This window comes from Bufo bufo, chromosome 3 (genome assembly GCF_905171765.1).
Source record: "Bufo bufo chromosome 3, aBufBuf1.1, whole genome shotgun sequence".
Taxonomy (NCBI): domain Eukaryota; kingdom Metazoa; phylum Chordata; class Amphibia; order Anura; family Bufonidae; genus Bufo; species Bufo bufo.
In genome coordinates, this window is record NC_053391.1 from 312,158,625 (window position 1) to 312,181,499 (window position 22,875).

At 44.3% G+C, this 22,875-nt stretch overlaps 1 protein-coding gene across 3 annotated transcripts in view; it reads right to left on the reverse strand.

Moving 5' to 3' along the window:
* Window positions 1-22,875, reverse strand: part of WDTC1 (WD and tetratricopeptide repeats 1) — a 49,362-nt gene that overhangs the window by 6,702 nt on the left and 19,785 nt on the right. For all 3 annotated transcript variants that reach the window (XM_040424270.1, XM_040424268.1, XM_040424269.1), the window contains 11 exons: window positions 21,675-21,758; window positions 21,529-21,575; window positions 19,513-19,624; window positions 18,987-19,174; window positions 18,719-18,901; window positions 18,535-18,626; window positions 17,082-17,197; window positions 13,350-13,425; window positions 13,101-13,185; window positions 10,156-10,329; window positions 9,832-10,067 (listed from right to left, as the gene is read on the reverse strand). In XM_040424270.1, coding sequence (XP_040280204.1) covers window positions 9,832-10,067; window positions 10,156-10,329; window positions 13,101-13,185; window positions 13,350-13,425; window positions 17,082-17,197; window positions 18,535-18,626; window positions 18,719-18,901; window positions 18,987-19,174; window positions 19,513-19,624; window positions 21,529-21,575; window positions 21,675-21,758 — 1,393 coding nt within the window. The remainder of the gene's footprint in view (window positions 1-9,831; window positions 10,068-10,155; window positions 10,330-13,100; window positions 13,186-13,349; window positions 13,426-17,081; window positions 17,198-18,534; window positions 18,627-18,718; window positions 18,902-18,986; window positions 19,175-19,512; window positions 19,625-21,528; window positions 21,576-21,674; window positions 21,759-22,875) is intronic.

The window sequence follows — 22,875 nt, forward strand, 5'->3', positions numbered from 1 at the left end:
TTCAGGATAGGTTATCAATATCAGAACGGCGGGGGTCCGATACCCGGCATCCCCGCCGATCAGCTGTAGAAGGAGACGGCATGTGTGCACTCTCTTCCTGTCCGTGACTGCTGTTTATGGCAAAGACCATAGCCCGGACAACCCTGAGTCAACTAAAATGCTAGTGCACGTCCTCATCATCTTCCTCCTGGACTACTGCAACACCCTCCTCTGCCGTCTCCCATTGCGCCTCTCAAATACATTCTCAACCACGCTCCCTACATTTCTCCTCTTCTGCCTATCCTCTCTGCTAAAACTTTTATTGGCTCCCTGTTAGCCAGAAAATTCAGTTTAAAATACATATAAGGCTGTGAACAAATCTGTCCCCCTTTTACATTTCTGACCAACTCTCCCGATACAAACCCACAACTAAGCTCTAATCCTCACAAGACTTCATTTACAATTCTTGTCTGCTCCGCACACAATTGTCTCCTAGATTTTTCTAATGAATCTCCCATACTCTGGAACTCACTACCACAGCACATCAGACTCCCCTCCAACATCCAGACCTTCAAAAGCAACCTGAAAACTCACCTCTTCAGGAGAGCCTACCACCTACCCAATAACCCTGCTGCCATGAGCAGCTGGTACCCTCACCTATGGTCTCCTTCCCTTGTAGATTGTAAGCCCTCTTTTGCAGGGTCCTCTCCCCTTCTGTAGCAGTCTATTAATTAGTTCATACACATTGTCTTGGGGCTGGATGGCAATGCTGCAGATTCCGGCAATGCAAAATACAGAGAGAACCAGCAGGCTGTTCCTAGCCTGATGTACAAGCACTAGTGTGAAACTAGTCTAAGGCTACTTTCACACTCGCGTTTGGTGCGGATCCGTCATGGATCTGCACAAACGCATCCGTTCAGATAATACAACCGCATGCATCCGTTCAGAACAGATACGTTCGTATTATCTTTAACATAGCTAAAACTGATCCGTCTTGAATACCATTGAAAGTCAATGGGGGACGGATCCGTTCTCTATTGTGCCATATTGTGTCAGTGAAAACGGATCTGTCCTGACACACCGTGTACGTTTGGCTCAGTTTCGTCAGACGTAGCGGAATGGAGGCGGAACGGTGCCAAACTGATGCATTCTGAGCGGATCCTTATCCATTGAGAATGCATTAAGGGCAAAACTGATCCGTTTTGGACCACTTGTGAGAGCCCTGAACGGATCTCACAAATGGAAACCAAATTGCGGGCCGCAATACACGGCCACAGTACCGTGTGAATTCCGCATCACGGATGCGGACCCATTCACTTCAATCTATGGAGTGCCTCCGTGGGGTTACGTCCCGTACTTCCGTTCCGCTAAAAGATAGAACAAGTCCTATATTTTAGCGGAACGGCCGGATCGCAGACCCATTAAAGTGAACGGGTCCGCGATCCGATGCGGCTGACCTACGGCCGGCGATCGTGCATTGCGGCCCGCTATTTGCGGGCTGCAGCACAGGCACGGGTCACACAAGTTCGTGTGAACTCGGCCTTAGATGTACAGCCTGCTGGAATTAATGGAACTTAAATAAATAAATACTACTAAAAGCCAAAATTACAAAAAAAAAAAAAAATTCTAAATGGCTATTGTGGGCATTGAAAGAATAAACTAGGCACATACTTTATGACTCTGCTGTATTCCTGAGGAAAGCGTTCTCCACTCTCAGGATGCTAAGTGTATATGAATACACATCAGCTGGTCAATCAACGCCCTGATGGGGAATTCCTCTCCTTATGAATAGGGAAGACTCTAGGTACAGTCATGTGAAAAAATTAGGACACCCTTTGAAAGCATGTGGTTTTTTGTAACATTTTTAATAAATGGTTATTTCATCTCCGTTTCAACAATACAGAGAGATGAAAGTAATCCAACTAAACAAAGAAAACTGAAGAAAAGTCTTTTCAAGATCTTCTGTAAATGTCATTCTACAAAAATGCCTATTCTAACTGAGGAAAAAGATAGGACACCCTCACATGTATTCCCTCTTAAATTGGCTCAGATCTCACACAGGTATATCACACCAGGTGCACATAATTAGTAGATCGTTACTCTGCATGTTGAATGAGGCTTGCCCTATTTAAACCTCAGACATTTAGTTTGGTGTGCTCCTGACTGTTGAAGTAAGAGTGAGCACCATGGTGAGAGCAAAAGAGCTGTCAGAGGACTTCAGAAAAAAGATTGTAGCAGCCTATGAGTCTGGGAAGGGATTTAAAAAGATCTCAAAAGATTTTGAAATCAGCCATTCCACTGTCCGGAAGATAGTCTACAAGTGGAGGGCTTTCAAAACAACTGCCAACATGCCCAGGACTGGTCGCCCCAGCAAGTTCACCCCAAGAGCAGACCGCAAGATGCTAAAAGAGGTATCCAAAAACCCTAAAGTGTCATCTCGAGAACTACAGCAGGCTCTGGCTACTGTTGATGTAGAAGTACATGCCTCTACAATCAGAAAGAGACTGTACAAGTTTAACTTGCATGGGAGGTGTGCAAGGAGGAAACCTTTGCTTTCCAAGAGAAACATCGAGGCCAGACTGACATTTGCCAGCGATAAAGTTGACAAAGACCAGGACTTCTGGAATAATGTTCTTTGGACAGATGAGTCCAAAATTGAATTATTTGGACACAACAGCAGAGGACATGTTTGGCGTAAACCAAACACAGCATTCCAAGAAAAGAACCTCATACCAACTGTGAAGCATGGAGGTGGAAGTGTCATGGTTTGGGGCTGCTTTGCTGCAGCAGGACCTGGTCAGCTCACCATCATAGAATCCACGATGAATTCTACTGTGTATCAGAAGGTGCTTGAAGAACATGTGAGACCATCAGTTAGAAAATTAAAGCTGAAGCGGAACTGGACCATGCAACATGACAATGACCCAAAACATACTAGTAAATCAACCAAAGATTGGCTGAAAAAGAAGAAATGGAGAGTCCTGGAATGGCCAAGTCAAAGTCCAGATTTGAATCCCATTGAGATGCTGTGGGGTGACTTGAAAAGGGCTGTACGTGCAAGAAACCCCTCAAACATCTCACAGCTGAAAAAGTTCTGCATTGAGGAGTGGGGTAAAATTTCCTCAGACCGATGTCGAAGACTGGTAGATGGCTACAAGAACCGTCTCACTGCAGTTATTTCAGCCAAAGGAGGTAACACTCGCTATTAGGGGCAAGGGTGTCCTATCTTTTTCCTCAGTTAGAATAGGCATTTTTGTAGAATGACATTTACAGAAGATCTTGAAAAGACTTTTCTTCAGTTTTCTTTGTTTAGTCGGATTACTTTAATCTCTCTGTATTGTTGAAACGGAGATGAAATAACCATTTATTAAAAATGTTACAAAAAACCACATGCTTTCAAAGGGTGTCCTAATTTTTTCACATGACTGTATGTGCCCAGTGTATTCTTTCAGCACTCCTAGTGACTAGAGAAAGCCCATTTTTGTGCCTTTAAGGGTCCATTCACACGTCCGTTGTTTCTTTCCTGATCTGTTCAGTTTTTTGCGGAACAGATCTGGACCAGATCTGTACCCATTCATTTTCAATGGGTCCTGAAAAAAAATCAGACATTGAGCTGGATGCCTCTAAGGCCTTTGACAGGGTGGAGTGGCGCTTCCTCTGGCAAGGATGGGCTTTGGGGAAAGATTCATAGGTATTCTAAAACTATTGTATAGATCTCCCAAGGCAAAATTGAGTCTCAATGGGATCCTGACCACTAGTTTCGATTTAAATAGAGGCACGCGTCAGGGCTGCCCACTATCCCCATTGTTATTTGATATTTATATTGAACCCCTTGCGATGGCCATTAGGCAGGACGATCAGGTTAAAGGATTTGGTACGCTAGGAGTGCAAGACCGTATCTCCTTATATGCGGATGATGTTCTTTTTTTTATAGACCATACGGAAACAACTCTTCCCAGAATTATTCAAATGGTTAAATCATTTGGTGAGGTGTCCGGTCTTCTTATAAACTGGTCTAAGACCAGTTTGATGCCAATAGACCCCCTGCCACAGAAAGAGGTTCTTGTGACACAGTTGGACATTGTCGACACTTTTCAATACCTGGGTTTGAGTATATCACCCAGGGTTGAAAATTTTGCACAACTTAATTTGATGCCGATAATAGCAAAAACTAGAGCTAAAATAGGGATCTGGCTGAGGCTTCCCCTATCTAGAGCCGACCGAGTTTCACTGGTCAAAATGGTGATATTACCACAATTTCTTTATGTGCTTAGGAATACACCTATTTGGATAGAAGATAAATATTTTAAACTTATGGAAAGAATAATTAATGATTTAATATGGGGAAGAAAACAAGTTCGAATAAAGTTGGAATATCTGTATAAATCACTGGAGTGCGGGGGTTTAAATCTCCCTTACCTTAAAGGGTATTTTATTGCTGCGCAGCTATTGACGTGCTATGAATCAGAAAACAGTGCACTTTTAGGGAAGTTAGTAGGGAGCTACGCTCATAATAATATATTTACCCTGTTGGAATCCGGGCTACTGAAGAGCCATGAGCGGGGCTACAGAGAGACTATAAAGCTATTCCTGAAAGTGTGGGCTACTACTAGGACATGGTTGAAGGTAAAGGGTTCACTTACATTCACGCCTCTTTGGCATAATACACACCTACAAAGGTTAGATGGTATTGCAGTGGACACATTTTGGCAAAAGAATAGAATTTTGTATATTTCACAGGTAGTTAAGGATAGAGACATTAAGCCATTTATAGAGATATCACATAATATAGAAAACTTTTCATGGTTTAGGTACTTTCAATTGCGTTCAGCATTATCTAGTCTGGACGATAAACTGGTGTTGGATATAGACAGTACATCCTTCCTGAATGACTGGGCAGGGAGGACACTGCCTAGAATGAAGATTTCAAATTTATATAAGTTATTACTTAAAGGGGTTATCCGAGTTAACTTAATTTCTCTCTATGGCTTTATTTCCCCTATACATTAGTTTTCCTAAATAACTTGCAGTACCTATCTTGTGCCGTTTCTCTGCTACACTAAACAGTCATGTGACCGCCCACGTCATCAGCTGTGACGTTCCGTTTACATGGAGCTCTCTGCTTGTCGGAGTGACTAAGCCATGTAAACGGAACGTCATCAGCCTTGGCCACGCCCCCACCTCTCTGGATTACAGTCCGTGCGGCTGTGAGTTGATCGCGCATGCGCGATCCTCACTTGTGCCGCGGCTACCTCAAAGTTCCTCCCTTCGGCTAATAGGTGATCGCATATGCGCGATCATCAGGCCAGGCAAAACCAGCAATAGCTTGGGGCCCCGAACTGGTTGTGGCCCCGAGCTGGCCAAGCAGAGTAACAGTCAGAACATCCATCCAATGGTATAAAATATTCTAACCCCCAGGCGTTCCCATGGTGACGGGGACGCTTGCCTGGTTAGAATATACCATCGGATCTGAGTTTTTCGAGCTCAGTGAGATCGTAAAAAACTCAAATCCGATGGTATATTCTAACCCCCAAGCGTTCCCATGGTGACAGGGACGCTTGCCTGGGGGTTAGAATATACAGGGCGCTGTAGTGAGCTCTTTACTTGCATTCTTGGCTCTGTACTCCGGTAAAAGCAGAGCAGGCAGTTCGGGGGGCGGCGCTCACTCACTGTCACTGACGTCACGCGCCTGCTCCTCCCACTAGGCGGAGCAGGCGCGTGACGTCAGTGAATGAACGCCGCCTGCACTGCCTGCTGTTGTTACCGGAGCTCAGCCAAAGTAAGAGTCTGAGACTCATAGATTTCAAAATAATAATAAAATAGCTCTGCATAGAAAAATTAAGTGAATGATTAGTACTGCTGCTGTGAGCGTCGGGGAGGGGGATCTGTGGATGGCACTGTAGGGGGATCTGTGGTCTGTGGATGGCAGGCAGTGCCATCCACAGATCCCCCTACAGTGCCATCCACAGATCCCCCCTCCCCTAAACAGTGCCATCCACACAGATCTCCCCCCTAAACAGTGCCATCCACAGATCCCCCTACAGTGCCATCCACAGATCCCCCTACAGTGCCATCCACAGACCACAGATCCCCCTCCCCTAAACAGTGCCATCCACACAGATCTCCCCCCTAAACAGTGCCATCCACAGATCCCCCCTCCCCTAAACAGTGCCATGATCATCATGATGGCACTGTTTAGGGGAGGGGGGATCTGTGGATGGCACTGTAGGGGGATCTGTGGATGGCACTGCCATACACAGATCCCCCCTAAACAGTGCCATCCGCAGATCTCCCCCATAAACAGTGCCATCTACAGATCCCCCCTAAACATTGCCATCCACTGATCCCCCCTCCCCTAAACAGTGCCATCCACAGAACTCCCCCATAAACACTGCCATCTACAGATCCCCCGTAAACAGTGCCATCCACTGATCCCCCCTCCCCTAAACAGTGCCATGATCATCATGATGGCACTGTTTAGGGGGGATCTGTGGATGGCACTGTTTAGGGGGGGGATCTGTGGATGGCACTGCCATACACAGATCCCCCCTAAACAGTGCCATCCGCAGATCTCCCCCATAAACAGTGCCATCTACAGATCCCCCGTAAACAGTGCCATCCACTGATCCCCCCTCCCCTAAACAGTGCCATGATCATCATGATGGCACTGTTTAGGGGGGATCTGTGGATGGCACTGTTTAGGGGGGAGATCTGTGGATGGCACTGTTTAGGGGGGATCTGTGTATAGCAGTGCCATCCACAGATCCCCCTACAGTGCCATCCACAGATCCCCCCTCCCCTAAACAGTGCCATCCACAGATCTCCCCCATAATCTTTTGCCTGTGTGAGATATAAGATGTTGACGTTTATGCAAGGTCAGTATGTGCAGAGCAGAGTGAGGAGAAGGTCAGATCAACCCCTCCCACAAATATTCATGAGGGAGAGATGAGTCATTGTTGTTACTGCTGCATGTAAACACAGCAATAACAGAACCTAGAAAAGGTGTAAAGATCTTTTTTTTTCTTCCAAAAATCAAGCTTGACTAAGGCCTCTTTCACACTTGCGTTGTCCGGATCCGGCGTGTACTCCACTTGCCGGAATTACACTCCGGATCCGGAAAAACGCAAGTGTACTGAAAGCATTTGAAGACGGAACCGTCTTCCAAATGCTTTCAGTGTTACTATGGCACCCAGGACGCTATTAAAGTCCTGGTTGCCATAGTAGGAGCGGGGAGCGGGGGAGCGGTATACTTACAGTCCGTGCGGCTCCCGGGGCGCTCCAGAATGACGTCAGAGCGCCCCATGCGCATGGATGACGTGATCCATGCGATCACGTGATCCATGCGCTTGGGGCGCCCTGACGTCACTCTGGAGCGCCCGGGGAGCCGCACGGACGGTAAGTATACTGCTCCCCTGCTCCCCACTACACTTTACCATGGCTGTCAGGACTTTAGCGTCCCGGCAGCCATGGTAACCACTCTGAAAAAGCTAAATGTCGGCTCCGGCAATGCGCCGAAACGACGTTTAGCTTAAGGCCGGATCCGGATCAATGCCTTCCAATGGGCATTAATTCCGGATCCGGCCTTGCGGCAAGTGTTCCGGATTTTTGGCCGGAGCAAAAAGCGCAGCATGCTGCGGTATTTTCTCCGGCCAACAAACGTTCCGTACCGGAACTGAAGACATCCTGATGCATCCTGAACGGATTACTCTCCATTCAGAATGCATTAGGATAATCCTGATCAGGATTCTTCCGGCATAGAGCCCCGACGACGGAACTCTATGCCGGAAGACAATAACGCAGGTGTGAAAGAGCCCTAATGTATATGTATATCCTGATTAATTTTGTTAGGTTTTATTTTTTTTCCCATAACTCGGATAACCCCTTTAAGGCACGGTTTAGTGATATACAGTCACCAGGACAAAGAGCGTGGGAGATGGACTGTCCGAATAAACAATCAGAAGGGTGGGAGAATATTTTTGGGAATTTAGGTTCATTATCCCAGAACTTTAACCATGTTCTAGCACAATTTAACATTTGCCACAGACTATATATCACCCCTATATGGATGAATAAATGTGGGCTAAGAAGTACGTCTAACTGCCCTAAATGTGACACCTCAGGTGCGGACTATCTCCATATGATCTGGACCTGTCCAGAACTTATAAAATACTGGAATAGCATCAATAACTTTATCACATACAAACTAAAAATACGAATCCCTTTTGAACTACAAGTGTTTTTGCTTAACGACCTTTCCAAAATAAATAGCCATAAGTATCAAAAGATCTTTCTAGGTAGGATACTGTTGTTGGCCAGAGTTCTGGTTAGTCGGACCTGGTTTGCTCGACATACTCCAGAGATAAATATATGGATAAACCTAATTAATAAGGTAAAAAACTATGAGCAAATCATGTATAAACAGAGGGAAGCTGATGAGAATTGGATTAAGATATGGGGTGGTTGGAAGATTTGATTAGTTGTGATAACTGTTTCTTTCTTTTTTTTTTTTTTTTTTGGCGCACCACAGGTATGGGGAGGGGGGTGGGTGAAGGGAATGGGGATAAGGGGGAAAAAAAATATTGAAGTTGGGGATTATTTATTTAATCCTTTTTGTATTGTAACTTGTCTTGATAGACCAATTAATAAAGATAATTAAATAAAAAAAAGGAAAGAAACAACGGACGTGTGAATGGACCCTTAATCTACTACTAATATAAACTGGTAGCTGTTATATACTTCCCTTGCACAGGACAGCATGACAAAACACTAGAGTATGACCAGAAATGGCCACAGATGTATATTAAAGGGGTTAATTGTGATATTATAATAATGACCTACCCTGAGGATAGGTTATCGTTATCAGATCTGCACTGATGATCAGCTGTTTCAGGGAGCCACCACGCTCCCCCTGAGTTCTGAGGAGCTCAGTCGACTCCCGGTAGCTTTCCAAGCAAAGGGCTGTACATAGTACTCTTTAATGGGGCTGAGCTGCAACTAGGCCATGTGACCAATGTACAGTGATGTCACATGGCCTAGGAAAAAGCTGCAGCGCTTATTGAGCGACCAACTTCTTCTAACAGCTGATCGCAGGGTTGCCGGATGTCGGACTCCCACCAATCTTATACTGATCACCTAGCCTGACTTCATGATATAGTTAGGTGTGGGTCCTAAACTTTGATTTTTGGGCTATATATAGGTTTCCTGACTTAAATGTAAGTCCTGCTAGCGCTATGCTCAGATACAGTCTCACATACACGAGTAAGACTGCAGCTGCACCCTCCTCTGTATTTGCTATATTACTCTACATTAAAAAAAAAAATCTTGGTCACTAGGAAGTTCCTGAAGATTTACAGATATTTAGAGTTATTACATTGAAGACCTAATCACCATTTATGAATTAGATAGAGCCTAACTGGGCAATGAAAATCCATGGAGGAAGTGATATCATAGAACACAAAAGTTTGAATGGTCCTGGTACAGCTAGAAAAGGCTTCATATGAAATACTGACAGCTACCACTAAGGTCCATTCAGACGTCCGTAGGTGTTTTGCGGTCTGCAAATTGTGGATCCGCATAACACGGACACCGGCAATGTGCGTTCAGCATTTCGCGGACCGCACATCGCCAGCACTATAATAGAAAATGCCTTTTCTTGTCCGCAGTTGTGGACAAGAATAGGACATGTTCTATTTTTTGGGTGAACGGAATGGCGGATCCGGAAATTAATGGGTCCACACCCGTTCCGCAAAATTGCGGAACGGATCCGGACCCAAGTTGTGGATGTGTGAATAGACCCTAATAAGCACAATGCAAACATCATTAGAGAAATTGTCATTGCAGAGGGAGACTTACGATTTTCATTTTTGGAGAACAAGGCAACCCTTATGTCTCTGTCCAGAGCATCACATGCACTGCTTTGGGCTTGTTCTGGAAACTTTGTCTTAAATTCCTCCAAACAATCCAGTGCTTCAGAGACATATCGCAGCTCAAACAGGCAGCGTGCCAGACGAAAGTGTGCTTTCAAATGGGCTGGGTTCAGTGCCAGTGCTTGCAGGCAATCTCTCAATGCATCATAGTGATCCCCATCCCTAAAATTATAACAAAAATACATGAGAAAACAACAGATAGAGCTCTGCACCACTCTCATTGTCCAACACCAGTATCTATTTCTCTCACCACTTCCGCTTCATGTATGCTGCGGCCCGATTTCCAAACAACATAGCACTACGAGGTGCCCTCTGCATTGCATGGCTATAAAGTTCAATTGCCTGGCTCCACTGCTGCCGAGCAAAAGCATCATTTGCTTTTTGCTTTACCTTTTCCAGATGTGGAGGAAGCTCATTTGTTGACCTAGGAAAAAAGCTATGAATTAATAAAATGGTAGGTAACTTAAAGGTTATGTACACCTTTGGAGGCAATTTTTTTTATATTGCATGTTACTCTTTTTTGGCAAAAAATCTTTTTTTTTCAATTGGCCTTTATTCAAAATATTGAGCTGGTCTGTCACAAAGGATTAACTGTTTTTCTAGCTGTGTGACTGGTACTTTCACTTTCTGCTGATCATCTAATACACCTTATCTCTAAACTACTGCACCTAAAGGCTCCACTACTGCACCTAAAGGCTCCCATCTCCCACCTCAAGTCACGCCTTCCAAGTGTTGATTGACAGGGCCAGGCATTGTTTGCATCTTTCTGCCTGCCCTGTGCCCTGGGGAAATCTTGCGCTGCTTTTTATGGAAATAGAGTATATTCACTAATAAAAAGTTATCCAAATTTCTACTTTGTTTCAATTCCTCACCACTTTCAGGATCCTTATGTTCTCATCTGACAGGTTTGTGGCAAGCTACATGCATCAATGAGTCATGCACAGGTCAGGTGGACAAGAACAATTTTACAACTTTTTCATACTTTAATACTTTGCAAGCAGAGGTCTCAAAAACATTGAGCAGTTGAAATGCAGTCAGAGGCTGAAATCATACCCTAAACATAGTCCTACTGACACAGCTAGGAGTTTAAGTGTAGGAAAGGTCTATAAGCCTGTAGACAAGGACAGGGGAAAGATTTGTGCTGCTATGTTTAGCTCACGAAGGATCGCTTAAACTATTAGGCTCTCAGCCTCAGGATGAAAAACAGGATTGGGTGACCCCTTACAATTAATAAAATGATCCAAAAGACACATCACTGATGAGATGAAGCAAAAGCCCAAAATGTCATTATTAAATTATATTAAGCTGATGTGAAAGTCACTACATCTACTAATCAAACATGGTGGTGGGATAATGTGGGTAAGCTTTGCTGCTTTGAGACCTGGACACCTATGTGCTGTATGGAAATAGTGGCGTTTGAGCAGCTTGGTGCAAGAGGGCCCCTGTGATTGCTCAAAATGAGGAATACCCAATATCTCTACTTATGCAGCGGAACTTACAGATATAATATAATCAATATGTAGTGCTCTGTCAGGGGATAGATGAACTTTAAAAAGGTTGTGTCACAAAACATACCGTATTCTACATTTTTCAAACCGGCACTAGGATCTGAATACTGCCATAATTGCATGCAATTAAAAATTTTGTAGAACCAGTAAGCTATTCTAGAAAATATATCTGTATAGCGCCACCTGCTGTTTTGTTCTTTTTTCTTATTTTTGTACATATGTTTAACCTTTCATTAGAATCCTGTCTGTGATGATAATAAGATGACTCCTGAAAAGTGATCTCTACAGCACAGGAATTGTCAGCCTATTAGAAGGCCAAGGGCTTAGAGTGAAAATTGCATGATTTCAGAGTTAATTTTAAATATCTTAACATGTAAAATGAAAAAAAAAAAATCTTAAAATTTTATTTGATTTAAAATTAATCTGAGGTTATCCACTGAATTAAAAAAGATAAAATAATGGTATTCAGTACTCCAGATATTAACTATAGCAAAGAAAAAAATGGCGCTCTCCAGTGTAATGTTCCCCTTTTCTTAAGGGTACTTTCAAACTAGTTTTTTTTTTTTTTTCAGCACGGAGTACCGTCCTAGGGGCTCAATACCGGAAAAGAACTGATCAGGTATATCCCCATGCATTCTTAATAGAGAGCAATCCGTTCAGGATGCATCAGGATTGTCTTCAGTTCAGTCATCTACGATTTATCTCTGGCCAAAATAACTGAAGACTTGCCTGAATGCCAGATCCGAAAAAAAAGTGAAAAATAAATAATGCCGGATCCGTTTTGCCGGATGACACCGTAAAGACTGATCCGGCATTTCAATGCATTTTTCTGACTGATCAGTCTTACTAATGCCATCAGTTGGCATACGTTTGATGGAACTGCTTGCCAGATCACTCTGCCGCAAGTGTGAAAGTAGCCTAACTCACATATCTGGACTTATCTCTTTCCTTTCTGTGAGTGAGCAGCAGTCCATCCATCCCATGTGACCATCAAGCACCTGCATCATCCAAGAGTGCACTGCTGTCAGCTCTGGTTAACCCTTTCCTGCATAGGAAATAGTCCCTCACACACAACCCCAGCAATTCAACTAATAAATAGCACTATTGTATGCAATGTCTATCATCCCCCATCTAATTTCCACTGTCTAGAGAGAGATACGGCTTCATATTTCTATGAATTTAGCAGTAGGGATACATGAATGAATGATATTTCGGCTGCGTCACTATAAGATCACCTCTTCAGCACTGAGGGGAGGGGAAGCTACTGAGCATGTTACCACCTCTGAATGCAGATGAAAGTAGACCAGGAGGCTCAACGGCAGGGGGCATTACCAGAGAAGAATATGTAATATGCATTTAAAAAAATGCTATTTTTAATTTTTTTTCCTATATATTGCAATAGTACTTCTATTGTAATGCCCTATTCATTGTATAGTAATCCTATATGATAACCCCTTTAAACAACAGGCCATATTCTGATGACCCATTTCCTTTAACAAGTTCTGTAGCCAGGAATGGACTAAACTTTTAGCCAGTGACGTAAAAGATTGATGGGAATTGTTGGAGGTGTTTACGTTCTTGCTCCTGGAGTAACCATCAATACTGTACACATATGACAAATAAATGCAGTGATAGCAAGTAGCTAAGAACTACATAAATAGAAAGGTAAGATTTAGCTTTTCCTCACCCAACCATGCTCTTGGCATCGCTCACACGGATTCCGTTACTGTGAAGACGAAGTCCATTGGTTGAGGTCTTACCATTCTGGACTTCTGGAGAAGCAAAACTCTGTTTAGTTGTTTTTAAACAACATACTAAAGTAAGAAAGACTGTACCAATGTAATTAACTCTTAAGGGCCAAAATCAGAAATGCTTTATGCAACTACTGATAATAAAATGCGAGTATTTCTCAAAAGGTATTGTGGGATATGCTTACCTCCAGGTGTATGATGAGATTTAGGAAGCAGGAATGTACAAGGTCTTTGCTTGAAAGTTAAGTCAAAGAGGTATACCTAAAAATACATATATCATTTCAAACACCCCAAAGAAAGAAGCCAGGCAGTTTACTGTATATCATACTCCACCCCTTTCAGATGTACCTAACTATAGTTGGCTGCTTTGCATTATTATTAGATGACTAAAGGGTCATTGTATAGCAATGTATGGGGGAATTTGTGAGGTCAGTCACTGAGGTTTGTAATCAGCATTCCAATTCACCACAAAAATGGTGTTGATGTCAGAGCTCTATGTGGGATGAGTTCTTCCACACCAAACTCTTCAAACCAGGTATTAAGGGACCTCATTTTGTACCCAGGGGTGTAGTCATGCTGCAATGGGAAAGGGCCCAGTACTGTTGAAACAAAGTTGGAAGCATGCAATTTCACTGGTAAAAAAAGGAGTCTAGCTAAAAGCCTGAAAAACAGCCCCATTTCATTATCCCTCCTCTGCCAAAGCCAGATTTGAGAAGTATTCATATGGTAAAAGAGGATTCATTACTCGAAAGTACACAATTCCATTGCTCCAGAGCCCAGTGATGGTGTGCTTCACACACCAATCCAACCAGTGATGGCAGGATTTGTGAGCGGCTGCTCAACCACGTAAACCCATTTCATAAAGCTAGCAATGCACAGTTCTTATGATGTTACTTCCACTGGTAGTTTTGAACTCAGCAGTGTGTGATGTAGTAGACGATACCACACACTGCAGCATCTGTATCATCTACCATTTCATGGTTGAGCTGTGGTTACTCCAAAATGCTTTAATTAGTATATCTAGCAGATCAGAAATGTCACCAACTGACTTTGTGGAGTAAATATAGCAATACAATTCAAAGTAATCCATATGTTCAATGCTTGCGTGTGTCTTAGTACTGTATTATGCTACTGCACTTTGTGTTCATTTTGCATTTCAGCTTTAGGAGTCTGCAGCTGCACTTTTTTGGATGTGCTGGACTACAGTTTTTTCCAAAGTACATTTGGAAAAGTGGCTTCCTCCATCTTAGCCATGCACTTCAACCCACCTGTCCAAGGGTTTTAATTAAAGCAGAATACTGCTGGACGCTACCCACCCCGAGATCTTTTTGGAGGCCTAAGAGAGATAAACCTTTAAGTGTAGGGTACAATCTGATTAGGTTGCCTTACTAGGCCAGATAGGGTCACACAATAAGAGCCTGAAATATATATGTATAGTGACTATAGCAGCAATGCAATTCAAATATCCATTTAATTAATGTTTACATACGTCCTAGTGCGTCCAGCTGTACTTTTTGTTTGCTTTTGCGTTTCTGCTATAGCAACATGTACCTGCATATTTATTTCACATTGTTTGCACATGCTGGCCTTTGTTTTTTGACTTGTGACTAAGGTGGCATTGTATGGCACTACCACTACTGAGCTTTCCAGTATGACCCACAGAGGAGACTGCATGTCTGTGTGCTTGATTTTATGCATCTGTTTGCAATGACTGTGTTATACTTAAAGGCAGTGCTTTAAGTGGGCCAAAAGAGGTGCCGGTACTCTATTAGGCGCCGGTGCTCCCCCCCCCAATACTGAATTAATGTGTGTGTGTGTGTGATGAGGGGGGGGTCTGATGTGCAGGGGGGTACTGGTTCAGAGAGGAACGAATGTGCGGTGGTGGGGGGGGGGGTCCTGGTACATAGAGGAACTAATATATATATGTGTGTGATGGGGGGGTCTGATGTGCAGGGGGCCCCTGCACATCAGACCCCCCCATCACACACATATATATTAGTTCCTCTATGTACCAGGACCCCCCCCCCCCCACCACCGCACATTCGTTCCTCTCTGAACCAGTACCCCCCTGCACATCAGACCCCCCCCCTCATCACACACACACACACATTAATTCCTCTCTGTACCAGTACATAGAGGAACTAATATATATGTGTGTGATGGGGGGTCTGATGTGCAGAGGGGTACTGGTACAGAGAGGCACTAATGTGTGGTGGTGGTGGGGGGGGGGGGGGGGGGGGGGGGGTACTGGTAAAGAGAGGAACTAATGTGTGTGATGAGGGGGGGGGGGGTCTGATGTGCACTGATGTGCAGGGGGGTACTGGTACAGAGAGGAACGAATGTGCGGTGGTGGGGGGGGGTCCTGGTACATAGAGGAACTAATATATATGTGTGTGATGGGGGGGTCTGATGTGCAGGGGCCCCCTACACATCAGACCCACCCATCAGACACATATATATTAGTTCCTCTATGTACCAGTACCCCCCCCCCCCCGCACATTCGTTCCTCTCTGTACCAGTACCCCCCTGCACATCAGACCCCCCCCCCCCCCCCTCATCACACACATTAATTCCTTTCCTCTCTGTACCAGTACCCCCCTGCCAGGGGGGGGGGGGGTACTGGTACAGAGAGGAACTAATGTGTGTGGGGGGAGGGGGGGTGCCTGTCACTCACCAGTACTCTTCAGAAGTTGGATTCCAAAGCAAAGTCGATGTTCTTTGCTGCACCGTCCGACTCCTGACTCCAAGGAGGACCAGTCACTGGTCGCCGCACTGATCGCTCCACACAGGCGCGCGGGAAGGAGTTGACGTCACCTAACGTGAGGTCAACTCCCTGCCTGCGCCAGCCTGAGCCGTACTCTGCAACGACCCGCCCCCCTCCACTAGCTGCCCAGCCAACGACATTAGGGAGGAGATACTGCCAGCTCTCCGCTGCGCTCCGGTACCGGAAACCCACGTACTGGGCGCACGGAGAGGTGCTGGTACTCTCCAGGGCAATTTTTGGAAGTGGGGGTACTGAGTACCGCCGCGTTCCGGCCCACTTCAAGCACTGCTTAAAGGGGTTGTCTCACTTCAACAAATAGCATTTATCATGTAGAGAAAGTTAATACAAGGCACTTACGGATGTATTGTGATTGTCTATGTTGTCTCCTTTGCTGGCTGGATTCATTTTCCATCGCTTTATACACTGCTTGTATCCAGGGGTTATGACCACCCTACAATCCAGTAGAGGTACCCATGCTTGCACACTATAGGAAAAAATGCCAGCCTCTCTGGTAGCTGGGACTGTGGGGCGCACATAGGCACACATGCGCAGCAGCTCCTGTGTCGCCCACTGCTGCAACGCAGATATGAGTTGGCTGGGACAGGAGCTACTACGCATGCGTGCCTATGTAACGCCTGGAAACGAGCAGAGTATAATGCGATGGAAAAATGAATCAAGCCAGCAAAGGAAACAATATAGACAATGACAATACATTAGTAAGTGCCTTGTATTAACTTTGTCTGCCATTTGCCGAAATGAGATAACCCCTTTAAACTCAACAGGAGAGGCAGCCACATACATCTGACCATATAGCATAAATGTTACCCGTTAACTATGGGGGGAGGAGTGAAACTAGAATTTTTTATTCCCCCCCCCCAAAAGGTTTTTTATTACAGTGTAAAATAAAGGTAGGCTTGATTAAAAATATATTGGCTGGAGATTTTTTTTGAGTAAATTACGTAGTATTATGAATACCCACAAACATTTTTATATTTGTGGCTGTGCTGATTTTGCAGATTGGATATATCACCAGTTAAAAATGCACTCCCAAAAACTGTAAGAAAAACAACTGTGGCTATTTGTGGTAAAACCCAGTACACTATTGCCACATGTGAAACACTCGAAACAAAGGGGTTCTGGTCACTGAACTTACCTGCTCCCCTCCCATGTTGACAAGCAGCTCAGTGCCATCAGGACTGAAAGTTACGTATGTTGCCACCAAGACACGCAATCTGTTATTGTAATCGGGCAGCTTGACTGGAAGGTGGCCTGTGGAAACAATTAACCTGTGAGGACATGCATATCGCATCAGTGAAAAAAAAAAAAAAGTATATAAATATAAGTGTGGAAACAGGAAAAAATTAGGCCCAGGGTGAAACATTTTAAAATATATGTTTGAGCCCTCCAGACACTCACTTACAAACAATGACTCTGCATAAAGTATGTCCTAGCAAGAATTACTGTAGGTGAATGACTGCCTGGGTGACATGCTGCACCTTGATGATCATATTGAGGGCTCATGCACACGAACGTTGGTGTCCCGTTCCCGTATTGCGGACCACATTTGCGGATCCGAAATACACGGGCACCGTTCCGTTGTCATTCCGCATCAGGGATGCGGACCCATTCATTTAAATCGGAAAGAACATGCTCTATCTTTTTGCGGAACGCACGGATCGCGGACCTATTCAAGTGAATGGGTCTGCGATCCCTATGCGCCTGCTGCACGGAAGGTGCCCGTGCATTGCGGACCGCAATTTGCGGTCCACGGCACGGGCTTTACACGGTTGTGTGGACGAGCCCTGAAAGCGAGGAGCACCACCCTTTAGTTTACGCTACTCTAAAGGGTTCAGATGTTTTGCAAATGTCAACCATTTCTGTGAGATAAGAGCCGTTGATCATAGCTGCAGTTAGTAGGAATTGAATATATATTCAACCTGCATAAACTTCCTGTCTGTGACAAATACATAAATTATGCTGTGGGTTTGGCAAAGAAGACATTGACACATGAGGCCAGATCTGTGTTGTAGAAAAGACATCTGGTAATGGCACAATTTCACAAACTAGCTTCTGTATAAGTGAAGACATCTACAGATTATCAGTTCTATGAATATCCAACCAGAAATGTCACCTATACCATAATCCCGGTTTTCTCTTGAGTAACTTTTATCAAATATCCTTAGAATATGTGGTTAATGTTTCATCAGGTTAAGGAATAATGCAGAGAAGACAACGCTATATCTTTGTCTCTCCATAAACTTCTCATGGTCTCCGTTTTTCTCCAGCCCTCTTATAGGCAGAGATAGATTCTGGACCCTCAGCTTTCTAAGTAGCGGACAACCCAGTGCTTGGGTCCCATTAATAATACATTTATCACATGTCTTGTGGATAAGTGAAACTTGTTTCTTGTTTAAGAAACTTTAAGAAATCTACATTTGAAACTATCAGCATTATTCAGCACTCCATGCCTCTATAACCTCTGATTCAATCAGAACAGATGTGTCAGGGACATTACTGTCTCCAGTCTTTAGTCTCTTCTAGAAGAGACTGGTGGGAGCCCCTTTTCTTTTAGTGATCAGTTGTGGTCTCAGCATCAGAAATGTTACCTGCCACATAATACTGTGCTGCTCCCTCTGGAATGGGTTTCTGTCTTGAGCAAAAAGTGTGCAGTCCAGATTGTGCCGTCTGGAGATTCTTTCTGTAATGGAGAATATATAGTAAAGGTAATCTACCAAACCTTGAATAAAATAATACCTCCCGTGTCACTAATCCCAACCAACAATCACTCACCGGTGACTGTGGATCATCCGGATATCATACAGTCTCACAAAAGGTCCACTGGCTCCTACAGCTAAGCAGTTGTTATCCTGGGGGCTGATGCTTACGCATTTTGCCTCCACCAGCTGCCCACAGTATTCCGTTAAATCAATCAAGACATCAGAGTGGGTGCTACTTTCCCTTAAATCATACTGCCTGAACAAACAGAAAACACAACTAAATCATATATGGTTGCACCCCCTGAAAATAAATTCTCCATTTTCAACAACCTTTTCCTTACCGGATCAAGCCATCTTCTGCTGCACTCCAAAAAGTGTTTGGCCACATAGGGGCTGTGGCAACTCTCTTCACTCGGTTAGTGTGTTCAGAAAAAACATGGAGCGTTTCCTTTGAGTTAATGTCATGGACATGAACCTTGGCATCTGCAGCTCCAGTAATCAAGATGCGATCTTCAGTGTGGGGGAGAAACTGATAGGGAAGACATACAGAAAATATAGAAAAATTATATGTATAGTAATATTTCTTTAATTTGGGTTATTGGGCTGTCATAGAGAAGTACATATTTGGTTCTCTGTCCATACTGCAGCTTCAGATCTTGTGAAAGTCCACATTTTTTGCAGTTCTACTAAGAAAACAAGTGCTGTATTATCAGATGCCATATTAAAGGAATAAAAGGTGCCTGCTGACCTACGGAGAACTACAGATAACACATTATGATCAGATGTAGCACGTGACTATTTTAGTTCTACTACATCTATACAGGCCCCTAGGCACTTGCCACTGAGAATTCATTGCACGCTGCTCACCTTAACGGAAAAGATGTTGGCAGTGTGACCTGTGTGCATAGACAGCAGCTTCTTGTGCCGAAAAGGATCCCACAGCATCATGTGCTGATCATCTGAGCCAGAGGCCAACAAGCTGGGCAGAGAGAAAAAGAAATAACCATTCCATAATCACAATTTACTATAAGGCTCCATTCACACGTCCACAAATGGGTCCGCATCCGTTCCGCAATTTTGGGATGCACTATGTGCTCTCCGCATCCGCATTTCCGGAGCGAGCCGCCGATCTTCCGGTCCACGGCTCCGGAAAAAAATAGAACATGTCCTATTCTTGTCAATCTTGGCAATTGAGTACAAGAATAGGCAGTTCTATGGGGGTGCCGGCCGGGTGTATTGCGGATCCGCAATACACTACGGACGTGTGAATGGACCCTTAGGCTTCCTTCAAACACAAATTAGCTCTGGTGATTTTTTAGCACCCAAAAAAGGCCCTAAAACTGCTAGCGTTTTTTGCATACTTTTTTTTGTGTGGTATTTGAATGGCCATGCCTTTTTATATTCCGTGTTTTTAAAAAAGCACTAGAGACACAAAAAAGGCCACCAAAGATAAAATGCCACTACCAAAAAATGCACGTGACCTGTACTTTATATTTCCCACACTCATAATATCTATTTCTATTTCATTTATGCTTCAGCCTACAACGTGAATCACACAGTTTTATAACACGTTGTGCTTATGTATATGAACACAACATGCAAAATGTAGAGCATTACTTAAACCTAATCTCTTTATTTGAAAGTTTTTACCTTTAGGCTCCATTCAGACGTCTGTAGAATGGGTCCGCATCCGTTCCGCAATTATCCGGAATGGGTGCAGACCCATTCATTCTCTATGGGGCCGGAAGAGATGCGGAAAGCACACTATATGCTTTCTGCATCCGCATTTCCGGAGTGCGGCCCCGATCTTCCAGTCCGCAGCTCCGCAAGAAAACAGAGCATGTCCTATTAGACATTTCTATGGGGGTGCCGGCGGCTCCGCAATGCACTACGGACGTCTGAATGGAGCCTTAAAGGGCTTCTGTCAGCCCACTAAACCGTTTTTTGCTGGTAGCAGCCGCATCCTCCCATCGTAATGACGCCCCCTCCACTTGTTGATTGACAGGGCCAGCGGACGGGATCTTTCTCCGCTGGCCCTGCCTGTTTTCATTCAATATCTGGCGCCTGCGCCACGGCCGTACCTATCTTCAATCGGCGCAGGCGCACTGAGAGGCGGCCACTCACTCATCGGCGCAGGCGATGACGTCATCGGCGCAGGCGCATTGAGGATGAAGCGGCCGAGTGAGTGGCCGCCTCTCAGTGCGCCTGCGCCGATTGAAGATGGGTACGGCCGTGGCGCAGGCGCCAGATATTGAATGAAAACAGGCAGGGCCAGCGGAGAAAGATCCCGTCCGCTGGCCCTGTCAATCAAAAAGCGGAGGGGGCATCATTACGATGGGAGGATGCGGCTGCTACCAGCAAGTAGCCGCCCTACTTGCTGGTAGCAAGGTAATTTACATATTATAAAAATAGGGTTTTAGCAAATTCTACTGAACCAAAATTATTATTTTACTTATGTATGGATAAATCGCAGTGTAGGGATTATTATTAAGCAAAAAAAATAAAAATGGTTTAGTGGGCTGACAGAAGCACTTTAAAGAGGCGTTGTTATTCATGAAACTTTTCCTGGAAAGCCGTGTACGTACTGGAGAACACACATAGAAAGTGTCTGTACAAATCTCTCCTAGGAGAGCTGACAAATTCCAAGGCAGAGTTCTCAGCAGACTGCTTGAACCCCTTCATTCCAGCACCCTGGACCCCCAAAGATCAAAACTTCAGCCATGTCAGAAGTTTTGTGAATCCACAGTTACTCTTACACAGCAAACATAAAAATATAAGCATCTAAGTATAAACTTAAAAAAATAAAAAAAATCCAGTAAATGTAGAATTATCAAACGCTTCTAACAATATAACTAACATACAAAACGGGAAATTCATACTCACTCTCCCTTCTCGTTCCATTCAAGGCAATTGACACATCCAGAGTGCCCCTACAAACAAAACCAGAGGAGTTACATTATTTCTACGCAAAGCTATATTTTAAGGTTACTTCTCATAGGGTTCCAAAGGGCATATCCTTATGCACATACCTGAAGCTCTGCCTCCAGTCCCAATCGACGAATTAAAGGATCTGTTACATGATGCCGTCTCTGAAAGCTTCCAGCTTGTCTTTCCTGAAAGAAAAAAAAACTTTATGACTGTCACACCTTCCTGTGAGGCACCTCAACCTGATAAGGAAAGCCAAGATTGCAAACAGCACATTGGCCCAAGTTTACTAACGTGATGTGATCTAGACCTTGTTGTAGATGGTAGCAATATTTAGTGCAGTTTGGCACATTTTTTTAATTAGCCTTTTTTTTTATTAGTTTTCAAAACAAGTCACATACTAACCATAACTCATCAGGGTACAGTACAATTATATAAGATAAACATAACATACCAGAAAGAATCCCCCCCCCCATCCCAATTACAGTCAATAAGATCCCAGAGATAAAATAAGAATCCAAGATGTCCAACTGCAATCCATCCTCCTCCACTTTAAAAACACCCCAAATAGCCCATTCATCCCTCCCCCAATCTGTCCCACCCACAAGAGCACAAAGAGAGTGGAAAAAAAAAAGGGGGTGTCCCAACACTCATGAAGTATCAAGCCACGTCCCCAACCCAATACTTTGTCTTGTAGTTAAACACCAGTAGCGAAACCCGGAATGTTAAGCCATGAGGCCCAGAGTCTCTCAAATTTAGTAAAGGTTCCCTTCTTCTGAAATATAGCTTTTTCATATATGAACATAGGGGATCATTTATTAAGCTGCAATATGCCTATATTATAGTTGCGCTTCAATCTGCAACTTCTCCCCATCAGGACAGGTCTAAAAAAAGTGGGCGTGGTCTGGGCAAAGAAGGGGATGGGCATAGGTTTCGGGCATAGAAAAGGTCTAAATGCAATAGCTCTCTGAGTCTTTCTTACACTTAGACCTGGCGGAGGATCCGCCGAAGTTATCAAGAGGCCAGCGCCTCTTCATAACTTTGGCAGAACCACCGCTAACTTAGGGGTTTATTAAGACCGGCTGTCAGCTTTAAAACAAAACCTAGTACATATATTTAGCTGCTTTGCAGCCTGACATTTATCAGGTTAAACAGCCCCCTCCCCTTCAGCCGACTGTGATCTCAGCCAGGGTGGTAGAAGAAAAGGGGGCCACAGAGAGGAGGATAGATAGGAGGATAGGTCCCTGTACATGACCCCCAGGGAGTGGATAACATGGACTTCTGTGCATGTTAACAATTCCTGAC